Here is a 23125-nt window from a genome sequence, read left to right on the forward strand (position 1 = left end):
ACGTGTTTCCAGCTAGCAGAACTACCGATTTGCACTGTCATTCAGAAAGACTTTTAGAGATCTGAGCTGACAGATCCAAGTTCAGAGTAGTGGTTTATAATAGTTATTAGTAAGCAAACCAGACTGTATTTAGTAAGCAAAGCTGGGATTCTTTCCCCCAGAACTAAATACATTTGCAGCAGGTAATTGTTAATGTCATTCAAGTTCTTTTGGAATCACTAATACCCTACAACCAAAAAACCCCCCTCGCCCAAGCGTTCCTCAGCCTGCTGGCTGGGGACCATGGTAAGCCATAGGACAGTGGCCTGTGAAAACATCACAAAAAATAGTACTAATAGTAAAAGTAACATAAATATACACTTCACAGAAACTTGGGTACGTGTCAATACCAAAGCACCGTTGGGAACTGATTCGCAATCACTGCCAGTGGCCTACAAAGGAATTTTTTGTGGCCGGCATTTTTAATTAAAATATTTTTAATTATAACAGTAAGATTTTGCAATGCAGCTGTTTACCTAAATGCCTTAAACTTTATTTACCACCTTCAACTGCCAAATTATACTGAAATCCAAAGGAACTCTGGATTTTTTTTTTTTACGCCCAAGGATTACGCTGTAGCTGGCTGAAAAAAGATTCAGAAACGCTGCACTAAGGAGTTAAAAACCTTAATAACATAATGGTTAAAATTCTATTAGATGAAAAATCTTACTATTTCTGGTGCACTTGAGTCAAGGAAGGATGGGCCGTCTGTGCAGGGGACAATAGGAGTATTCTCTGGCTTACAGCCAGCTCATAATTCATAGAGTAGCATTATCAGCCAAAGTTAATTTTTTTTTTTTTTTTTTGATTAATCATCTGCCAGAGCTTGAGAGTTTGTGGCTAATTGTTCCATTCTTGACTGCAGAATGAATTAGAGAACAATGCGCAGTCCTAAGCCAGGGAGGGAAAACATAAAGCAAACCCATGCGCCCACAATGAATAGTTCAGGTTAGTCAGATACTTTGCTCTTCTGTTCATAAAGATGTGGTGAAAATCCACTGCTCCGAGGAACAGCAGGCATAAGCGATAGATGTTAAAATCCTACACGGTGTGCTCACAGGTGACTGGACTCATGTTGGACAGCTTGGTTTACGGAATAATAGGTTTGAGCAAGGAAGAAAGGAGAGCAGGATCACATTAGAAGGTTAACTCAGATTTAAGAAGTAACTGACTGAGACAGCAGGTGGCCGAGGAATGATGAATGGGCAGCAATATAAAACAGACACCTTTCATTATAGGCGGACGAAAAATACTGTTTAAAAAGGATATTACAGAGCAGCTCTTGTGGCTACATCTCTATGCTAGCAACGTAAATTAAAGGCCTGTTGGTACTGGCTTGTGTAAGTGAAGGGCTGAAAAACAAAATTCTCGGTTGCACCAACTGTCATTGTTATAGTGCCTTCCCAGCCAAATCATCACATTTCCAGTGTGAGGGGTTTTTTAATTTTTAAATTCTTTAAAATATAAACAAAAAAGAAATATAACATTAAAAATGCAAATGTAAAGAAACAAAACCACAGACTACCCCATTTACATATGAACCACAATAGGGTCATTGTCCACAACACACTTTCATTCATGTTAATAACAACACGTCTGCAAAAGAACGTGGAAAAACAAGAGGAAAGCTAGATAAATAGAATATATTGAAATTCTGAGAAAAAAACAATGCATCCTCTTCTTGGCTTTCCCATTTCCCTTGAGAATGAAAACTTGGAGGAAAAGGAAACGCCAGCGCCAACAAATAGAACTATTAAAGTAATGACAGAAAAGGACAGCGACGTTTAGATTAAACCTTCAAAAGAAATGCCAAAGTTATGATGACCTAAACATAAATAACCAATGCCTAACACTATTAGATACTTTTGGGGTGAAGAAACAAAGTTGACTGACTGTAGAGAATGAACTAGCACTGACGCAGAACAAAAACAGTGACTCGGAGAAAAACATGTCCTCCTAGAATTTGGAGCCCCATTTCTATGTAACTCTATAAAAAAAGAAGGGTAGAAACGCGCTTTTTCAGCTCACCATGAACGTGCAAATGGATGAAGGCACTAGAGATTGCCGAGCTGTTCAAAGTACCAAAGAGATGACGGCGAGGAACTACTGATCCACTTACACAGAGCCTGTCAGCAAATGACAAGCCATATATTCAAATATGAAAGAAAACGTTATCTTGTAGGAGCTAACTATCAGAGTCTTTTTTTTTTTTTTTTTTTTTTTTACAAGTTACTCAGCGAAGCAACACATTGTCAGCGCTGCAACTAATCACCCCAAGTTAGTGTTTACTAGGGCTAATTTTGAGTAAGAGAAGGAAGGGAAAGCTTTACCGCAGTACATTAAATTGCCAAAAAAAATTCTGAATCAGAGACCATACGCGCATAGATAATGACAAGAAAAAGGTCGCACCTGTACACCTGCAAAAGAATTGGGTTCTGTGTGGAAAACTTTGTTTTCCTCTTTTCTTTATGGATCTCCATTGCTACGAGCAATGGAAGTAACATAAGCCATAATGAGCTATGTAGCTTTTGAGCCTGAAATCCATACAAAAGTAATACAGAAGAGCATTAAAAGCTGCATTTCAGCGATCATTTTCATGATGTGCAGGAGATACAACATCCTCTCTCCCCTCTACCTCAATAAACGTTTTCCCCGTATATGGTAGTATTACCAATATTGAATTCCAGCACTTCCTTACATACTGGAGTGAACGCCAGGTTCTTATACTGGATATGCTATACAATAGAAATAGAAAGAAAACAATATGACTTTCCTTTACAAACTGAAGAACATTATAAAGAGCATTCTCCAACCATCAGTTAATTCTGAACAGAGGCAATGCTAAAAGATTAATATGATTAACCTTCAGCAGTTATTACACAGTATAATGAAGGAATATTTCATAGTTACAGAAAACCACATCCTTTCACAAGCCTGTTCACTTTACAATGCATCTGTGCATACGGGTGGCTTATGGAGAAGCAACGGAGTCAGCTGTCCCCATGATGGGACTGAAATGGGCAGCAGCCATGGGGACCACTCGAGAGAGAACATAAAGGCTAGAGGAAAGCCAGGAGACTTGTCACGGGCAGTTTAGCGGAGTTGGCACTGCAAACACTACTTCGCTAGGAAATTTCTAGTCCTGTTCAGAAATTGCACTTGCAGCTTTTTAATGTGTGTATCCAACATTTTGGTTCAGATGAGGAACTTGCTTTTGAAGCAGCTCTCCCCATCACTTCACTATGTTTTGGTTTGCATCAGAGTGGCCTCAGAGCGCGTGAACAGGATTCCTTTCCGATGAAACTAAACAGAAAGATGCACTCCCAGACAATATGTAATTCACTCCAGCTGCAGTAGGCTTCATGAGACCGGACTAGACCTACTCTAAAGTCAACAAACAGACCAACCCTGAAACAGGTATAGTGTGGCTGTCAGATGCTCTATCAAGTGCTCTGCCGTATAGATCTGCCCCCTTTCATCTGCGTGACTTGGTATAATAGATAGACCTTTAGCATTCCAGACTAGTCTTTACACTCGGTCTATCCCCAGTTCAGCTATGAATAAATTGCAAACATGTACTGAGAAGTTGGCACAGAGTCAATGTTATCAACGTTAACAAAACCAGATATTGATACATCTCCAATAAATCATCTGGCTTGTGGGTGAGGCTAAGAATTTATAATTTCCTTCTGTCACGCTGTTAATGTAGCGGAGAACATAGATTTAGTTTAAAATTAAATGACAGCTTCATACCAACACACCTGCATTCTGATATGCGGTACAATACCTATGACACTTACACACATACGTCAACACTCAAAAAAAATATTGGCAATCGCAACATTATAGTCACATATCTACTGTGCCTAGCGGGAAGATGAAATGAAAAATGGCTGTTATGCAAATGTCCACAAACATTCACCACCTCTCTCAGATAACCAAACACCCATTTCAGTCACCTAAATCTGAAAGTGATAAATTTACTCTCTGTTTTGTGTTTGCGTGTAACAATAAATAATCAGCATGTGCCCTGAGGGTTAGGATTTCACGAATCATTACACTTGTCACCAGGTGGATGTCTGTCATTAACTATAGTTTGAGCTGCTAGGAGATATGCGTAAGGACAGAATTTAGAAAGTTATGTGTAAGTGATGCTCATGAAAGAATCGAGTTCTGCAATTTGATCCACGAAGGGAAGAACCATGGTCTTACACAGATGTCCCAGCAGCCAGGGAGGATTGACCAGGAAACTGGGTTTTCTCAGAGCTCCTCAGGAGACTCCACATAGGCACAAGCGCAGACAAATAACCCTCAGAGAGAGTTTGAAAGATGAGCAGGTGCTAGGCAAGCTCCGTAAGGAACTTAAGAGCATCCATATTACTGAGTCAAGTGCTACAACTTTTTCCAACAATAAGAAACTGTCTTCAGTTTTGCTGCACAGAAGAGATAACCACGAAACAGAGTCAAAAAGATATTGAAAGATATTTCCTGTGTGATGTAAAAACTGGATTTAAATCCTATCCATTCGGGTTCAAACCAAAACAAACCATTTAGTTCATTCCACTGTGAAACTTAAAATTGATTTTAGAGGAATGTATTAAAGACTTTTCTACAAACACAGGAAGAGGAAATATAGTTGAAATGTGCATGTAAAATATGTGTACATTTTCCCTTTAGAGACAATAAATAAACTAAATAGCTATTTTCTTCCTTATTATTTGCATAATGTGATAGGGTAACATATGCAACTGCACTCATACCTGCAAATTACTCCTGAAAATTTTTGCACGTGAAGAATGAGCTATTTCTAAGTAGAGTCACATTCAATTAAACCATATGATCAGCATCCATTTATACTACAATATATAGCAAAGCATGATAGGAGCAAAATTGATTTTACTGCCTTTTAACCCGTATATACTGGAAATGTCAAGATCAGTAGGGCGATAGCGTTGTGTTTGGTTTTTTTTAAAGTGTAAGAACAACAGGGGCGGGAGGGCTAAAAGGGTTTTTCTTGTACAAGTATTTCCTATCTTAGTCAGTGAAGACAAAATTCTCTTTACTATGACCTTTACATTGTCTTTGTTCCATAAGCATCACACACTTTCTCAATCTCTTCTTTAGCAGCCTGATGCCACCCCACCCGTCAGCAGAGCAGTGACCGACGCTGATGTGAGTGCAGTTTCCATATAACAAGGATCACTCACTGATAAGTGACAGCTCATTCAACATGCCCTACCCTACCCACACAGGACTTTTTTGCTATAAGCTTACCCAGTAGGCTCTGCTTTCTCTTCCAGGAGCCAGGCTGCTTTGAAAGTAATTTTTCAGCCCCTTACAATGTGACCCAGGAACCTGCAGTTACAATTCCCAAATGGTTAGGCAATGCCAAAACCCTTGTCCTTAAGATCCATCAGCTCCAGTAGCACAGGGTACGTACAGTCGTGTGGAGCCATTTCTTCCAGCTTCCTTGCTTTTTAAAGCAATTTCTGCAATGCATGAACTGAGCGATAAAGTTAAATGGGGAAAGACACTTCAAGCTCCACCAGCAACCCTGATATTTATAGTCAGCTCTTAGTAAGCACAAATGACTCTGACTTCCACACTGATGCCACCTCTTCATCAGCTTAAATATTTGAGGATACTCAGACTAAGGAGTTTCTGTTATCTTAATACAAGCCTCAAACAAACATGCCTAAATTACCACCACCTGCTAATTGACAAGAGCCTAATTTCTCCTCCTCCGTGTGCGAGACTTCAGACCTTTTCATGTCTGAACATTGACAATCTGACAGTTTTAAGCTTACATCATAAAACACTGACACAGTGAACGTGCCAATTTCAAGATGACTGCCATGAAAACATAAACTGTTTGACATTTAATAAGCTTGTGTTTTCATAGAAATACAATGTGTACTAGATGATTTGTTTCCGTGAAAACACATGGTTAGAAATGAAATGGAAATACTTTTCTCAACACTAAGCACATAAATAAATAGTCATCTGCGAAACAAACTGAAAATCAAGAAGTTTAGGATTCACATTTATATTAAATAACCAATGAAGGGTCAAATACAACAGCTGGTAGACTTATTTTTACCTCTCTTAAATTTTGGAATAAAGATGTTTTTGGAAATTAATTTAAAAGCGCCAAAAGACACAAGTGCTACATTTGATAACGCAAAGTAGAGAGATCTAACACACATGGATGGGGTGGTTTGGGAGAACTGTATTACCCTATTGGCAAATAGTCTGGTAAGATCCTAGTTTCTTTCCTTACTGAAGTTAATACCTGTATAATAGAGTGAAAAACTACTAAACACAGTATATGCTGTACCACTGTCGGCATAAAGGAGAAGCTATACCACTTTGCAATGAACAGGTTCTTCTGGCCCTAAAACAAAGGGCAGTTTTTCTACTGGTTCCAAAAGGTGCACAACGTCCCTCTTTTCTTTATGTCACTGCACCTGTCTTTGATCATCTCTTTTCTCTGATGGGAAAAATCTCCCGAGGAAAATTAAGAGTGCAACAATTAAGGAAGTGAAGGCTTCACGTAGTGAAGAAAAGGGATGTTTTAATGAATATGATATGTTCAGAGTATGGGCAGCATCAGGTTTAAATTAGTAGTTGCCGTTACATGCAGATTCCTCCAGGACATACCCGAGAAGTGCGTTTTTGAAAGAGGCTAAGCACTTCTGCTCTACTCTTGTAATCGGGGCATGCTTAGCTTGACGCGCATAAGGAGTGGTGTGATGAGTTATGGTCTCACTGCAAGGAAACAGAAGTTCAAGAGCTTTAATGGATCAAATACAAAATTTACCATCACTTAGTTCTTGTTGCCATTCCTTTATACACAATTTGACCACCGACTTCAGCTGTAGCTTCTGCTTCTCTTCTTACCTAATAGGTGCAAATATATTGAACTGGTGTACAACTTCCAGGTAAATAGTAACTACATCCTTTCCTCTTTCTTTTTACTTCTCCTTTCCTCTAGGAATAACAAAAATCATAATAGAAATATAACCTCAAACTATTTTGAAGCAAACGTGTAGGAAGCACATAAAACCCACCAAAGGGGCTGTCCATTTAACTGTTTTCAGTGACCAAACTGGAAAACAATAGAAGGTAAAAGCAGAAAAGACTAACTTGAGCTAAAACTACTTAAATAGTCAATTAAAAACTTCTTCTGGATTTATTATCCAGCAATGAACTAACCTAATAAAGGGAATGGTTATTTTTGGCTATGTCACTCAGAACTAGCTTACTGAATTAATTTTTTTTTTTTGGCTTTGGGCAAATTATATTTGCACTTTGGTAATTTATCTATTTAGAAATAGAGCCATTTTTTAATGACAAGTGCCTGCAAGAAAGACTTTGCGTGGGAAGTAGCAAAAGGATAGGAAAGAGAAGAGGGAAAATGGAATGATACAGGTACTACAAACTTTTGCGGTGGATATTAAAGTCTCTCAACAATTGCCCAGATCTCACTAGCGGGAGGGGTCCCTATCAAACTAACACTTATTCAATTTATAACTGTTGAATAGACCTTTTGGCTGTCAAAAAGAGCACTATATCAAGTTTGTTCTGGAGAGAAGCATCACAGAGGCTTACTATGCCAGTACCATTAAGTCATTTCGGATGTGCAAGCCAAATCCGACACAACAGAACACCTAAGATTTATTGGACAACAAATACCCACCCACTATACCTTAGAAATAAGTATGTAGGTAGTCTTCTGTTGCTTTGTCAATCACATTCATATGCTCAGCTTTGTGATTTCAAGACCAGGAACTCAATAACTTGAGTCAAGAAAATAAGTAGCTACAACATAAGCCTTCTCAGTTTTGCGCTTCCCGGAATACAATCCCCCTTTACTAGGCTGGACTTGTGCTCTAACTGCAGGTCTAACCCTGGAGCAAGGAACGCAGTCCAAGTGATAGGTTCCTACCTGGAGCGACTGTCATACAACCTCCCATCCAACGTCAGTGAAAAGCAGCAAATTAACATGCAGTAAGGGGTATTTTCTTGGCAAATTGGATTGCCAGGTATTAGTTTCACAAAGAATATTAATAAGTTCGCAACTAGTTGTTCCCAAGTCCAGGTCTCTGTGTCTCTTTTCTAAGGTTCCCTGTGAGAAGTGGCTGGGGATTTCTTGGTGACAACACTGTTTGCTTGTCAAAGATATATGTTCCAGAGAAATATACATTCCTGGCTTCATCAAGGACGGGATTTCATACTGAAATCTACTCTCAAAACAGCTGGTGGTGAAGTCATGTTAACAGGACAAGGTTGAAGTACCTGAACTGCCTTGTTCCTAGGCCAGCTCTTAAAGTTATGTCACCATCATCCCATGCGAAGGACTATTCACCCTGTTCTGAGTTAACGAGGGGTTTTCTTACCTTCCTCCTGAAAACTGCAGAAAAAACTGAGACTATTTCAGAGAAATATTTTTGGAAATACCAAAAGCTCTGTTTAACAGGGAAATTATTTTCAGCCAGCCTTTAGTACCCTTAGGTCCTCAAACAACATGTAAAATCATCTTTTTGGATGACCCCTTTACTTACACTTCTGCTTCAAGTACCATAATATTCTGGAGTAAGCCAGCAATACAGGGAGGGAAAGGGGAAAACGGGTCGAGTGAAAGAAATGTTGAGTTTAAACAGGAAACTTGCCTTATCTGTAAAAGTTGTCTTTGCAGCCAGCAAGTATCACACCTACATATCAGTTAGGTAACAGTAACAAAGATAAGGAAACAGTTCTTCAGACAAACATTGGTGGGAAGGATGGTTATCAACTGATGACTATATCTAAAAGGAAATCACTAAATGGCTTTGGTCGTATACTGGCTTTCTGAAACCAGAGGTTTCCCTACTCGTTTTGCACAGAGATTAAATAAAGCCTAATTTGAATTTCCAGAAAACTGCAAGAATACCACCACTGCTGTGAACTGGCTTTTGAAGTTGGTGGTAAACACCTCAAAAAAAAAAAAAAAAGAGGAAATTGCTTTGAGGGTGTGCCTAGTCTTTTGTTTAGCAAGTCACACTGCCACAACTCACAACTGATGGTTTATGTTAAACCTTAAACAAGAACCTATCATACACACAGGGGGAAGATAAGCCAGATAGCACAAAAGTCTCTCAACAGTCGTAGTTTTTGCAGCAAAGTCATCCTCCTCTTTGTCAGGGCTTCCTGTTTCATTTACTGCTTGTATTTTTTACAATAACTCATTGAAGGTTCATTTCTGTTTTCATTGGAGTGAAGGATTTTACCATTAATGGCAGTAAGGTTAAGACAGGAAGCTTCCTGAAGTCCCAGCTGCAATCCCTTAAAACGGTCACTTCTGTTCAGGTGAGATCTACTCCTTTGAATCCCAAACCAGACAATACAGTAATTTAAGGCAAGGTGACTGCATTGGGGTTAAAGACCAAATCTAGGTTCTACAACTGTAGTGTCTTATAATAGCAAGCGATAAAGTAGTAAAGGATATTCGCACTGGAATTCAAAGGTATTCAGACTGGAGGATGTCATTTTGGTACTTACTAATACCGACTCTTTCCCTCTCTGTCTGTCTCTCTGTATAAAACATACTTAGAAAAAAGTTATTTCAATATTGTGATGCTTATTTTAAGGTGTGTTAATAAGCACACCTGTATATGCCAAATCATGCATATTTTAACTATGCTTTTATAATGCACATACAGTTGATTGAAAGGAAGTCATTATGGCATTACAGAAAAAACGTGTTCTTTTGTCCTATCATGAAAGCACTTCTTCTGTTTTAAATTGAAACACAACTATTAAAATACAAAAGGAAATTAAACTACTCCCCTATACTAAAATAATACCAGGCACCGTGTCTTCTTTCAGTTTAATGAAGAATTTGCATAAGCAATTTGTATGTGAGCATAGCTAAGGTAAGCAGATGACCATCTTCCCACTCCTCGTGCAAATTACAAACACAAATGGCAGTTATGTACTCAGAAACTCAAACCGAAGTATCTGTCACTACCTTTTGATCCATATAAAACCTGAGAATCACCTGTACTCCTACTTAACTGTAACTCCTATCTGGCAAGATTTCTGAAAAGCTGTCTCCACTGTTCTTCCTGCCTGCTCACCACCCCGGCATTAACCGATACACACAAAGACATAGCATTTTGTCAACATACCTCAAAACTATTCAACTGTTACAAAGAAAGAAAAAGAAAGTAGTATTTTAAAACATCTGTATCTCAAATTCCATGGAGATTCTATTTAATTTTGGGCTAGTTTGTTCCTGTTCCTACTTTTCAACCACAAATTTTAGTTCTTCAGACTGACCCACACTGCCCTTTGAGGCTTTTTGTCCTTTTTAGGTGAGCATTAATTACTCTACTTCATTGTGTTAGGAGACTTAGAGGGAGAAAAACTCTGATGAGTGAAACTGTTTTTAAAATAAGAACTTTAGAAATATCCTCATCATTTCGTCATAAGATCAAGAACAAGGTATTCAGTATGAGTTTGAGTGACTACCTGCCTTATACATTGTCTGCATGAAGCTATGTTCCCAGACAGGGTCAACGTTTAAATAATCCAGGTTGATGTTCTCAGAAAAAGGCTGCAAAAACTTCCAATATTTTTACAGTCCTAATAAGGTTAGCCATCAACATATATTAAAAAGCCCTTTTCAGGTTCAATAGTTGTTTCAGAGTGGCGACTGCAAAAGTCTAGCAATGCACTGTCAAATAAATGAGTCTATTAGGAATGATGGAATCAGTCCTTGGTTTCAAAATTCAGATAATAAAATGTGCTTTTTTTGGTTCAGATACCAACCTTGGAGGAGTCCATATGACGAAGCTTGCTTTAGAATCATTAGAATTCAGCCCTACTACAACAAAAATGCAGTATTGTGCTATAAGAAACATGCCATGAAGTGAAATGAATGTGAGCAGAAAGCTCTAAGGACAGATTCTTCTCAACATGTGAAAAAAGGTAGCAGTGAAATGTCCATGGGAACAAACCATCTACTTCTGAAAATCACTTTAACTTTTGATCTTTGAAAAAATGGGCAACCAGGCCTAAAGATCATGTTTTAATCCTAATTTTAATCCTAATTTAATCCCAACACTTTGCTGTATTTGGTAGCTATCCATTCACAGAGACGAAGACTCAGGTGACTTAAGGAACTGTTCAAATCAAACTGACAGAGCCTTGCACAAGTCTTGTTTAGTAAGGACCATGATCTCTTAGGAAATTATTGCAGAGGATGTAGTCAGAAGGCTTACAGTGTATTGGTATTCCTCTGTATGTACAGTTAGAGCTGCCTAGACCCAGACTATTCAGAGCCAAAATACGTGACTCACATATTGAAGAAGAAAGTTGTGAGCAGCAACACTTTCTATTTGTTTTCATGTTGTTTGCACTGAAAAACACCCAGAATGCAAAAGTAGATTTGGAGAAGCCTCATCTGCCGGTTTTCTGGTGCCCAAACCACTCAAAAACTGGGAAAAAAAAAAATTAACTTCATGACTTTGCCAAGAGTAACTTCTACTGCTCTCAGCGTTGGATTAAAGACTTAGAGTGTGGAGAGTATCACATATTTTGAAGCTTACATTCAGCCCATAACACAGTTCTCTGTAACCAACAACCATACGAAATTGTGGATGGCTGTTCTTACTGAGCTGGAAACATGAACTTCATGTAACGACTGTGAGAGTTCTAAAGACAGGAGACTTTAAAAACAACAACAAAAGACGACGATATGTTTTAAGGGCTGATCAAAACATGTTTCAGCTAACAGGAATCCTGAAAGTAGCTGCAATAGGATTGAGATCAGTCCTACGCTTTCTCTGTTCAAGTACTTTGCACAAGGCACAAGAGTCTTCATGGCTTAATTCAGGATTTCTAACATCAGAGAAATGGCCTTAGAATTAACAGATAGAAAAAAGAAGGGTACAAAAGGTGTAAGAACAACTTTCTAGGGAATTATAAGGCAAGACTTGGGTATAAAAGAACACTGCAGACATTCCCAATGTATTTACTGCCTACATCCACAAACAGTTTAAATTTATTTTTGAGTCCTATCCACATTCTCTTTTTATCCATCAACCACACTGACAGAATTTAGGTGTCTAACGTCAGAAACCCCCTAATGCTCTCCCAACACTCCATCATTCCTTAAAACGTGGGCCTCCAATTCATTTTTTAAACATGAAAGCGAATGTCTCTGCCCATCTTACACACTTACACAGGACAGACCAGAAGAAGAAATGAAGTGTGAGCAGAACTGGAATTTATTGATTTGTAACCTCTATTAATGTGAATTAGAGGCATAGAAAGGCTCAGGACTCACACTCAGATAAAGACTTGTAAAAGTTAAGACAGCTTCCTTTCTTCTGCCTTATCTAATTCAGTTTGCTAGGTAACTGTCATTCAGAAGTATCTGAACTGTAATCCAACATACACACACACTTTCATACTGGATGATTAACATTTTGCAAATGCTTATCAGTCTTCATTTGCCAAAATTAATTTTCATTTATTTGCAGTTTTTTACCTTGCTGTAGTTTGCATGCTACTTTGTTATAAAGGCACAGAAAAACCTATCTTAAGGTATTTACCAGAAAACTCACAGTGAAGTAAGTCCATAATTAATGGTTACAGCCAAAAATCCCATGTAGATAGAAGCTGCTCCACATACTCGGAACAGAACCAGAGAAGAGACCTGACATTAGCTTCAAGTGCAGCTAATAGACGGAGTTCCCCATGGGACTTCCAGGGCAGTGCGTTTAATTGCCTGTTCTGTCAGCCTTAGAGAAAACGAAATGTTCCTTCCAACTGTGCCAAAGGGTTGGGGCCCAGGCAGAAGCCAAGCTTTTGGGTCGCTAATAGAAGATTAGAGACACCAGATTTGTCTCATTTCTGACCAGTTACTCTGTGAGGGCATAAAACATGCATTAATAAAAAGTTCTCCCAATGCTTTACCCGCAGCTGCTTCCACATGATCTGTCTCAAAAATATCAGAACTTTCACAGAGAAAACGTTTCACTGCAACAGACCTACCATGAAGAACCAAAGCATCCACAGATTTCCACCTATATCCACGTCATGAAAGTCATACGTTCAAACACAGCATTGTCACTCTGTATATTCTTTCTCCCAAGCCAGCCAGAAACATTTTTGGATTTTAAAAGTACTCCCTCCTCTCCTCATTATTTGACAATGCTTTCATCTTTGCCCCTGTACTCAATAACTTGTCCACCACAACAATAAGGCAACATTCATTCCCTCTCAGGCAACAAACAAGTCACTGACACAGTGTTTTCTGTGGCAGGGAATAAAACTGATCAATTGATGATGCTGGCACCCAAACCAAACTTTTTACAGGGATGGCTTCAAAGTAGAATTAAAGGTACAATATCTAGCTGATGATGACGAGGTTTTCTTTGGCTCACAAGAAAGAAGAAAAAAAAATAATAATCAAGTGTAGCAGTAGTTCGGTAAAAGTTTTGAACAAGAGAAAAGCCCTAGATAGTTATCTTCAGATTCTTCACCAGGGCAAACAGTGCTTCAAGGACAAGTAGGAAAGTAGCTTCTATTTGAGGCAACTTCATTATAAAATCATTTTTAATAAGCAATCTGAACAAAGAGAGGGAGTGCTCTTGCAGAGAAGCCCCCAAGGGATCTTTAAGGCTGCCCAGTAAAGTTATTAGGAGGTTACACACAGGGGACCAAACAGCTATTTTATTGGCCTCAGGGGACAGGGCTTAGTTTTCACCTGTTCTCTTTAGGCCTTGGTGCTAACAGCAGATCCTGTTAACCATCACTTTTCTGCAGGCTCCTGTTTTGTGAAAGAAATGTATCATTTACTTTAGCTGGCACACGAAACACGTGAGGTGAAGCAGACAGTACAATGCACACTAGACATGCTAGGTAATTATAAAGCAGATCGGAAAAAAAAAATCACAGTTATTTTACCTTTAATACAATTAAGCAAAATAACTAAGGAACTTCAAGAAATCTTTAGCAGTGGCTATAAATATAATGTGGAAAGTAAAGTCAGAGAAAAAGAGAAGTCCAGGTCTTGGGTTCAATTAAGCTGCAAACCTTAATATGCCTGTAGAACTTTGGTGAACGACATGGTATAATCACGTTGGTATAACGAAAGCTTTCAGCTGCAGTGTGAAATTGAAACATGAATTGACCACCTATCCCAAAGGTAAGTCTCACTGAAGTGCAGAGAGTCAAGATACTTCTCTAGAGCAACACCTACTACAAGCTGAGGGTAGGAATAGTCCCAGAGCTTGACGTGGGACTGAGGGAAAGGGGTGGGATAGGTGCTGGGTGTGGGACTTCAGAGAGCGGAAGGGATGGGTTTACTTCCCCCCTTTGCCAGCAAAGCTGCCAGCTCTTCATGCAAATGCCTTTATTTAGTGATAAGAATTAAAAGCACACAGTCCCTACTTAGTTTTCCAGCAGGAGCTCATGTCATTACAGTCAGCGCCTAGCTTTGGAAGCACTTCTTATCTGACAGAAATTAACTGAAAGGATAATTTCAGTGTAAGTAAGGAATATTTCATCCAAAATTAAGGAATTCATACAGAGATGCCTACTGACATCACTTTTAAGAAAAATTACACTAGAGTAACTATTTCAGTAAATCACAAAAAGCAGAGAAGTCCCAAGTCTGAAATAAGGGGCAAATATCTTAGAGTTACAAAGGAGTTGAAATCTATAGAGGGTTTTGGGACAAGTAGTTTCTGTTAAATCTGGATATATCTTGGGTTATAAAAATATAAAATATACAGTGCTGAATGTGATACCCAGGTACATCTATTTGCATTACAAGCAAACACAGACAATAAAGGATGAACAAAGTTAGTCCAGGGATCACTAACAGTGGCTTTCTCACTGTTGTACCTATCGCAGCACGATCTACAAAGCACAATCGCCAGATGCCGCTTCTGCCAGTATCACACGTTACCAGGCATTGACACAGAATAAAGAAGTGTCAAACCCTGTGGCAGTTCAGGGAGAAGGTAACAACAAATGGTAACATGCTGAAATGTGACAGTCCACACCAAATCAGTCCAGGTAGTGAGAAGGTACGGCTGCCCTGGCCCAGTATTCTGTACACATATGTTTGAGATGTCCCTAATTTGGAGAGACACGGATTTGCTGGATGGACCACTCCGTGGATAAGGAATTGGGTGGACAGCCACACTCAAAAAGTGACCAGTGACAACTGGTGTTCCTCAGGGGTCGGCATTGGGACTGGTGCTGTTTAACTTCTTTGTCGGTGACACGGAGAGTGGGATCAAGTGCACCCTCAGCAAGTTTGCTGACAACACCAAGCTGTGTGGTGGGGTCAACGGGCTGGAGGCAAGGGAAGCCATCCAGAGGGACCTGGACAGGCTTGAGAGGTTGGCCCATGAAAACCTCATGAAATTCAGCAAGGCCAAGCGCAAGGTACTCCACGTGAGTTGGGGCAATCCCAAGCACAGATACAGGCTGGGCAGAGAATGGATGGAGAGCAGCCCTGAGGAGAAGGACTTGGGGATGTTGATGGACGAGAAGCTCAAGATGAGCTGGCAATGTGTGCTGGCAGCCCAGAAAGCCCCCTGCATCCTGGGCTGCATCAAAAGCAGCGTGGCCAACAGGGCGAGGGAGGGAATTCTGCCCCTCTGCTCCGCTCTGGTCAGACCCCACCTGCAGTGCTGCGTCCAGCCCTGGGGCCCCCAACAGAAGAAGGACATGGATCTGTTGAAGTGGGTCCAGAGGAGGGCCACAAAGATGATCAGAGGGCTGGAGCCCCTCTGCTATGAAGACAGGCTGAGAGAGTTGGGGTTACTCAGCCTGGAGAAGAGAAGGCTCTGGGGAGACCTTAGAGCCCCTTCCAGTACCTAAAGGGGACCTACAGGAAAGATGGGGAGGGACTCTTTATCAGGGAGTGTAGCAGTAAGATGAGGGGGAACAGTTTTGAACAGAAAGAGGGGAGATTTAGGTTAGATATTAGGAAGAAATTCTTTCCTGTGAGGGTGGTGAGCCACTGGAACAGGTTGCCCAGGGAGGCTGTGGATGCCCCATCCCTGGAGGTGTTCATGGCCAGGTTGGATGAGGCTTTGAGCAACCTGGTCTGGTGGGAGGTGTCCCTGCCCAGGGCAGGGGGTTGGAACTGGATGATCTTTAAGGTCCTTTCCAACCTAAACCGTTCTATGATTCCATGAAGCTGAACTTCCCAACAGCTTAACAGATCAGATTGCTGTGAATGTAGAATGAGGTCCCCATTTTGAACACCATTTTGCAGACGGCTTTAATGTCTGACTCTCTTGACTCAGAGATTTAGGAAAGAATAGTGTCAAAGTAGCACAACTAAAAAGTTCCATTACCAGTAAGGGAAATCCTTATCATAAACACATAAGAGAACAAACTGGGATGGGAGGTCTTAATCTTAAATTTCCCTGAAAAGTGAGCTGGTCAAAGCAGAGGAACTGAGGTACGTAGCTATCCATCACTGGGACTGCCCAAAGAAACATGCTTTTCCCTCCAAATGGTGATAATTTAGACTAAGTGCATGAAGTAGGCAGTTGCCAAACAGTTTTGGACTCAGCTCACAAAGGGCCACCATCCACACCGTTTGGTGACAGTGATCTGTAGGCACACTGCCACTGGAAAGCTGAACGCAAGAGCAGCCCCTGGTCAAAGTAGCACCTGGAAAGTAGTACCTGGTAGTACCTAGTCCAGGTAAGAGCACCGCCACAGGTACCTCCCTCTGCACTGACAAGTATTTGTCATGGGGAGCTACAGTCCCTGATGCTTTTCTACTGCAGAACAAGGTACCAATGGATGGTAGGAGCTCTTGCATGGCTTTCTGGAGACATGGAAAGAAAAATCATGCAAACGGAAGGCTTGCAAAATCTATGCATTTTTTTCTATCTTAAAAATGTCAGGTAAGCAAATAACTGAATGTACCTGGACCTCTACGCAGATATGAACTCCAGCTATGTAATCAACTCCTTTGAAGCTTCTGAGTGTGGTTCATTGCAATTCAAATAGCAAGAGAAAGAAGGTTCCATTACATTGCGGATTCATTACAATATTAACCTTCTGGGTGCATCCGCAGGAAACCACCCCTTACTTTGATAGGCAGTCAAGTCAAATTCATTTAAGAAAGTCAGCGCCCAGGATATAAAAACATCCTGGAGAAAAATAAGGTGATTTATTTGTGTGACAGTTCTGAGTCACAAGTGGTCCGGTAGAGGCCATCAAACTCATTGCATGAAGTGTGGCAAGATTTAGATTTAACATGCCAGAAATGAAATACTACACACTTTGGGACTGAGCATAAACCCAAGTCAGGAGGTACTAAATGCCAGGTCCTTTGCAGCCTTCCATTCCCCAGAATTTCAGATTTTTGTTGTCACTGGCTCAATGACGCCTGTCTGAATTTGCAAAAAGGCTGAAGCTGTGCATCAAAGTTACCATTCACTTTGAGTACTTCTCTATTCAGAGCATGAAACGTGAGAGGAAGAGGGTTGTATTACAAATATTAGTGCAAATTAAATGATCAGAAAAGAATCTAAGTGTCAGTAATATCTTTCTTGAGTCAAAAAAGAACTGAAACACCAAAAGTCCCACTTTGTATGGAAGATGAGATAGGACTTGGCTTCAGCCGTCTGACTTCGCTAGACAAAAGGTCATATGAAGTGATGGTTAACCTAACAAACCCCCATGTGAGCCCGAGAGAGAATAGTTCTACAGATAGAAGGCATGATTTTTTATTTCAAAAGCCTGTTTAATCTACTGATGAAAAACCTGCATTTTGGGGCGGACAAAATGTATTCCCTTTGTCTGCTTAGAAGAGTATTACACTCCTTGTTTAAAAACGGCAGGTTTTGTAATGTTCCAACTCTGATAAAGAGAGGATGTGGAGAAGTAGCTAATGAGACAGCATACTTGGATAAAATCGGTTGTATCAAGAAAAGTGAAAATCTCTCAGGTTTTATTTAGCTAGTTACGTTATGGAAGACGTATATTTCTTCAGCATTATATTGCATGTGTACGAATACTGAACTATTACTTGATTGAGAAATGACCTAAGCACCTGTCATCAGCACAGTACTCCCATTTCGACTGACAGAACACTTCTGTCACCGACTAATGCCAAGAAGGAGGTGAAATATACCCCAAATCTCAAACAGTAAGACCAGGAAGTACCAAGTAGTGGAGGCAGACCACCACCAATTTCAAAACGTGCACAATTAGGCTATTAGGATAAGTCTGAAAAGGATTAATCTGATGTTTCAAATGCATAATGTGCCAAACTTTCTGGCATTATACTCCACCAGTTAAGTCAAAAGGTCATTAGAAATAAGTGCTAGTTTCCAGTCAGTCAACACCCTCATATGCCATACATTGTAAACTTGGAATAGGAAGACTTCATCCATATTTCTAAACAGTAGTGCAGACAAGACATATACACTTCACAAAGTGTTTGTGAGAATGTTTTTTGAAATTTCTTTGCAGAAATCCTACTCTATGCAGCTTCATTTGGCTATGCTATATATACCGATACAGAGTGATAGGCAAACTCTAGACCAACTTGATCCACAAAAACTCCTTGTCATTTTTAGTTACTAAGAACACAGATCTGAGTTGTAGTTTTTGCTTTTAGGTGTTTTTATGAAATTATTTTTTTTCCAAGTCATTCCAAAACTGGGAATTTTGATGTCTACTTCTTCTATTCAATAATAAAAAAAATTCTAGCCAATAAGGAAAAAAAAAAAATGCTTATCGTGCGTGATGCCAAAATGCTAAAGATGCACAATTTGCATTAATTCCTGCTCTATGAGAATTTGTCATAACAGGAATGAATTCTAAAAGAACGTCAACCAAAACTGAATGAAAACTCATACATATTTGTTAGCAAACGTAGCCTGCATTTTCATCATGCCAATTACAGCATATTGCTCTTTCTATTTTAATCCTTTCTTAATGGGCAAGCTTATCTTCCCATTATTCAGGGAACTTTTTTGTTCATGCTTCAGCAATTGCATGACAACTGATTAACAAATCAGGGAACTACTCTTTGACAGTTCTCTTAAAGCAGCCCAGAGTTCTCAACATAGAAGATGCTGGGACCCTAATTTCTGTCTTAACTAGATTAAAGGGCATATATGGTGAAGAGTAGCTAATCATCTAACACAGCTGATGAATACATCTTTTTGTCATCATAGGCCTCACACACAGCACCTGCTGAGATATAAATGATGACAACACTATCAGTCTGGCATAGCTTAAGAGCATATTTCCTACACTCTTTAGGTCTGTGGTTACTATTTAATCTTCCTTACAAAAAGTGTCGAGTACTGGAACCGGAGATGTGACTCTTCTAGCAGGTCGGCACATGGCACTGCTGTATACAGAATATATAGGGCGATTTCAGCTGATTTCCAGGTGGAGCGTTACAAACCACCATGTACAGTGGTTAGCCTCTATACAAGAGAGGCCCAAGACTGAGCTAGCATAAATACCAAATTACTTACCACCTCTAGAGAGGGTGGTCGCTCCAGGCCAGGGTTGAGCTCATGGGCAAGGCTGTGCAAGGAAGCTGTCTGTACAATGCCTGGCCTGCGGATATACAGAGGACTTCAGTCTCCTGTACTGTCAATCTCAGTCAGCATGAGCTCAAATATTCACCAAAAATGTAAGGGTCAAATTCTGCCCTCAGATGCCTCGCCGTAGCTCCCATTAAGTTCAATGGAAACCACATATGCATTCAGCCAAAGGGGATCCGACCCTAAGAACGCATTAAGCAGCAAGCCCACCTAAACAGAGGTGGACCATCACACTCCAAAAGTTTGTGACGTTTAACATTTGCTTCAAAATTCGTAAAAACCGGTGTCTCATTCTTAAATCAAGAAACTGTATTTTGTAACTTTATATGGTATGAATTCATAATCTCAAGTCAGATTTGTCATTACATGAATATTTTAAAACCAGGAATTAAATAGGAATGAAATTAATGCAAGACACTTTATGACACCACTTTAACCCTAAGAAGCTGCGGTGAACATACTTCAAATGCATAACATTGTTAAAACGCATATATCTTTGTAAATTTTGTGCAGCCTACCACCCGTCTTGTTAGAAGGCTTTCATGACACAAATAGCTTCAGCTTCAGGCTACTCCTGTTTCGGATCCTTGGCAAGTACAATTCCTGCACTACCAGATTTCCAAACCTCCACAGTATCGGAAAAATCTCAACATATCACCTCCAGTTACAAATCATAACATTTTCTTGGAATTGTGCTTTTAACTCACTGCAGAGTAGATGAGAGTTGATCCCCAATAACGATGTCTTTCAAGAAGGTTTGGAATAAATGAATTCATAAGTAAAAGCCCACATTCACATCCATTTCCAAGGTTGCCACTTATAAGGACTGTTTGTTTATATGGTTGAGAGCAAAACAATAACCTCCTCATTTTCATCAAGAGCTCCTTAAGCACAAGCACAGAATGATTTACCTCACAGATTAATGAATAGGAAGGGACGGAAGACTTTCAATTAAATAACTCATTTTTATTCGAATCATACTGCATATGGAACAGACATATAAAACCAGACATATTCCCCTTGCCTGTATTTTCTGGATACGTTACTTATCATCTAGCAGTAAGGTATAGGTACTAGAATAAGGAATTCTGCCTTTCTTCACAACTTTCTTTTTCTGCCCTCTGACTTAACACATATGGAAATGCGCACACACACACACACTCTCTCATTGTATATTCATTTAGATGACATTTCAGGTAAGGACTGGAACTGCAGAAAACCCACCAGAATTTTAAAAACGGAACCTTCTCAGACCAGACCAACACCTAATAGTCTGAGCAGCACAGCCAGCCTTACATCAATTCCATTTGTAAAATTCCATTTGTAAAAGACGGCCAAACCAAAAGGTATTACTTACATGTATGAGTCTTCTTTGTTACGGAAATACCTGTAGGGAAGAAATGATACTAATGTTAGCAAAGAGACCACTAAGTAAATTATTTTGACATGTATTTCATCATTAAACTATTGTATTTCAGACGCACAGTGGCCACTATAAAAGAGGAATGAAAATTGCAATAATTTATACATTAGAGGTGGGAGGATCTCCCTTCTTTGCATGCAGACTTTAATGGTATATTCTCTCCTTACACCTCATCAATAAATATTTCAACATGTATTGCCTAAATTTTGTTGTTGGAATGCATATCTACATGCTGCTGTTTTAAAACCGAAGCTGATACCAACACCATTATGGAAGTCCCCTTTTATTTGCCATGGTTAAAATTTTCCCACACTCATATTAACTACTGCACATCAAACTACGCCGACAGAACAGATTTGAGCAGTACAACAATTCATTAGCTATGTTATTAAGTTCAAGTAGTTCCTTGACTGCAAGCTGTAGCTTATGCTCATTAAAACCAAATGAACAGCTCTCTCAATATGAGTATTACTTGCCATAATTCCAAGCCAGATGCAAATATCTCCAAGCTGTTAAATATATACTTTCTGAAGTAATAAAGATGTTTTTATGCTAGACAGGCATGTGGTGGCAATCACCAATGATGGTCCAGTGCCAGTGAAATTTGAGAGGCATTTTAAAAAAGCAACAGAGTGAACAGAACGAGGCAAAATTCATAATACCAAATAAAGATAAAATTAACTCTGTTAAATGTCATCGGAATTCATGCTTGAATACAAACAATATTGTCTCCGCTTTAGTAGATATATGGTGCTGTATTCGGACCCCTCAGTGTTTAAGCTTCAATCTCCTTGGGGGGAATTTTATGAGAAAAGAAAGAGGTTACTGGAAGCAGTACAAGTATTTGAAATATTTCATTTGTGATTAAGGCCTGCAATGAAATTTTGGAATTGGAATCATTTGCCTTACTATTCATGAAACACAGAGAGACCCGACTCTCCTTAGATACCCTCATATTCCTTTAACCACCGCTTCCAAAAACAAATTACTATGGAAAAAATAGGCTTTTATTTCAGGCTTCTTTGTTGTGGAACACAGCAGGGAAGCAGTAGGTTATAATAATTCAGAAAAATATAGATACCTTATTTGCAAATTTAGAGTTAACTTCCAAAGCCAACAGTTTTCAAACTATTCATGTTTTTGGTGGATACATAAATCCACAATGCCAAACCCAAAAATGTAGCTATCAAGTTTGACATAAATGTCATGGGGATTTTTTTTTTTTTTAATTGCACTTGTGTTGCTACTGGCCTTTTGGTTTTGAACCACTGAGTTCTACAAGTGGAACCTTTCTTTTCCCCAAAAAGAAAAGCTGAGAGGCTCCAGCCTTTGCGAAAAGAAGTTCTGAGCAATTCTTTTGAATAATTTTGTAAATGTGAGACAATGGTAAGCAATTTACAAAAATCAGGATACTAGAACTTGATTATGTTTGTGTACTGACTGAAATTGAAAGGTCACGGCCAAATCTGCACTTTCCTCATCCTAGGAATTAAGGTTGAAGCCTCAAACTGTAGAGGCAGGGTAGGCAATAAGAACAAACGAAAAACAAACATAATAAAAATAAAACCTTTTAGTTATGTAAGTAGCTACTACAGGGGTCAAATTCATCTTTTAAATTTGTATTTTGTAAGAGCCAGCTTTCTTGGATTTCCATTCCAGTCCAATCGTTATGGTCAGCTCAGCATAGGCGGACAGGACAGGACAGGAGAGGAGCGGAGCGGAGCGTGTGTCAAGCAGGTGAGCGTTCCCACAGGAATGAGAGCTTAGGGCAAGAAGAGGGGCAGAGCGAGAAGCAGCAGAGAGATCGGAAGTATCTACATCAACATACGCGACCAATATCTTGTGCACATTCTGGTATGAGTGCAAAAGCGCTCTCTCTAGGTTTTTCCAAAGCTCTGCCCTTTGAATTTGAAATTATAGCTGTCATTACAACTTTTGTTCTTCCACCAAGGAAGCGCATTTTTGCTGCCATTTGTCTTCTTGAGTGACCACTGAACAGCATGTACAGCTCCTGGCAGAGCCTTCATCATCACGAACTGTCCTAACATTCCCTTGGCAGAAGTACTCA

The 23125-nt window shown here is 39.6% G+C and overlaps 1 protein-coding gene across 2 annotated transcripts in view; it reads right to left on the reverse strand.

Annotated features, from left to right (window-relative positions):
* Positions 1-23125, reverse strand: part of RORA (RAR related orphan receptor A) — a 435634-nt gene that overhangs the window by 95710 nt on the left and 316799 nt on the right. For both annotated transcript variants that reach the window (XM_074600027.1, XM_074600030.1), the window contains one exon: positions 20992-21021. In XM_074600027.1, the coding sequence (XP_074456128.1) occupies positions 20992-21021 (30 nt within the window). The remainder of the gene's footprint in view (positions 1-20991; positions 21022-23125) is intronic.

Source organism: Larus michahellis, chromosome 9 (assembly GCF_964199755.1).
Source record: "Larus michahellis chromosome 9, bLarMic1.1, whole genome shotgun sequence".
NCBI lineage: Eukaryota > Metazoa > Chordata > Aves > Charadriiformes > Laridae > Larus > Larus michahellis.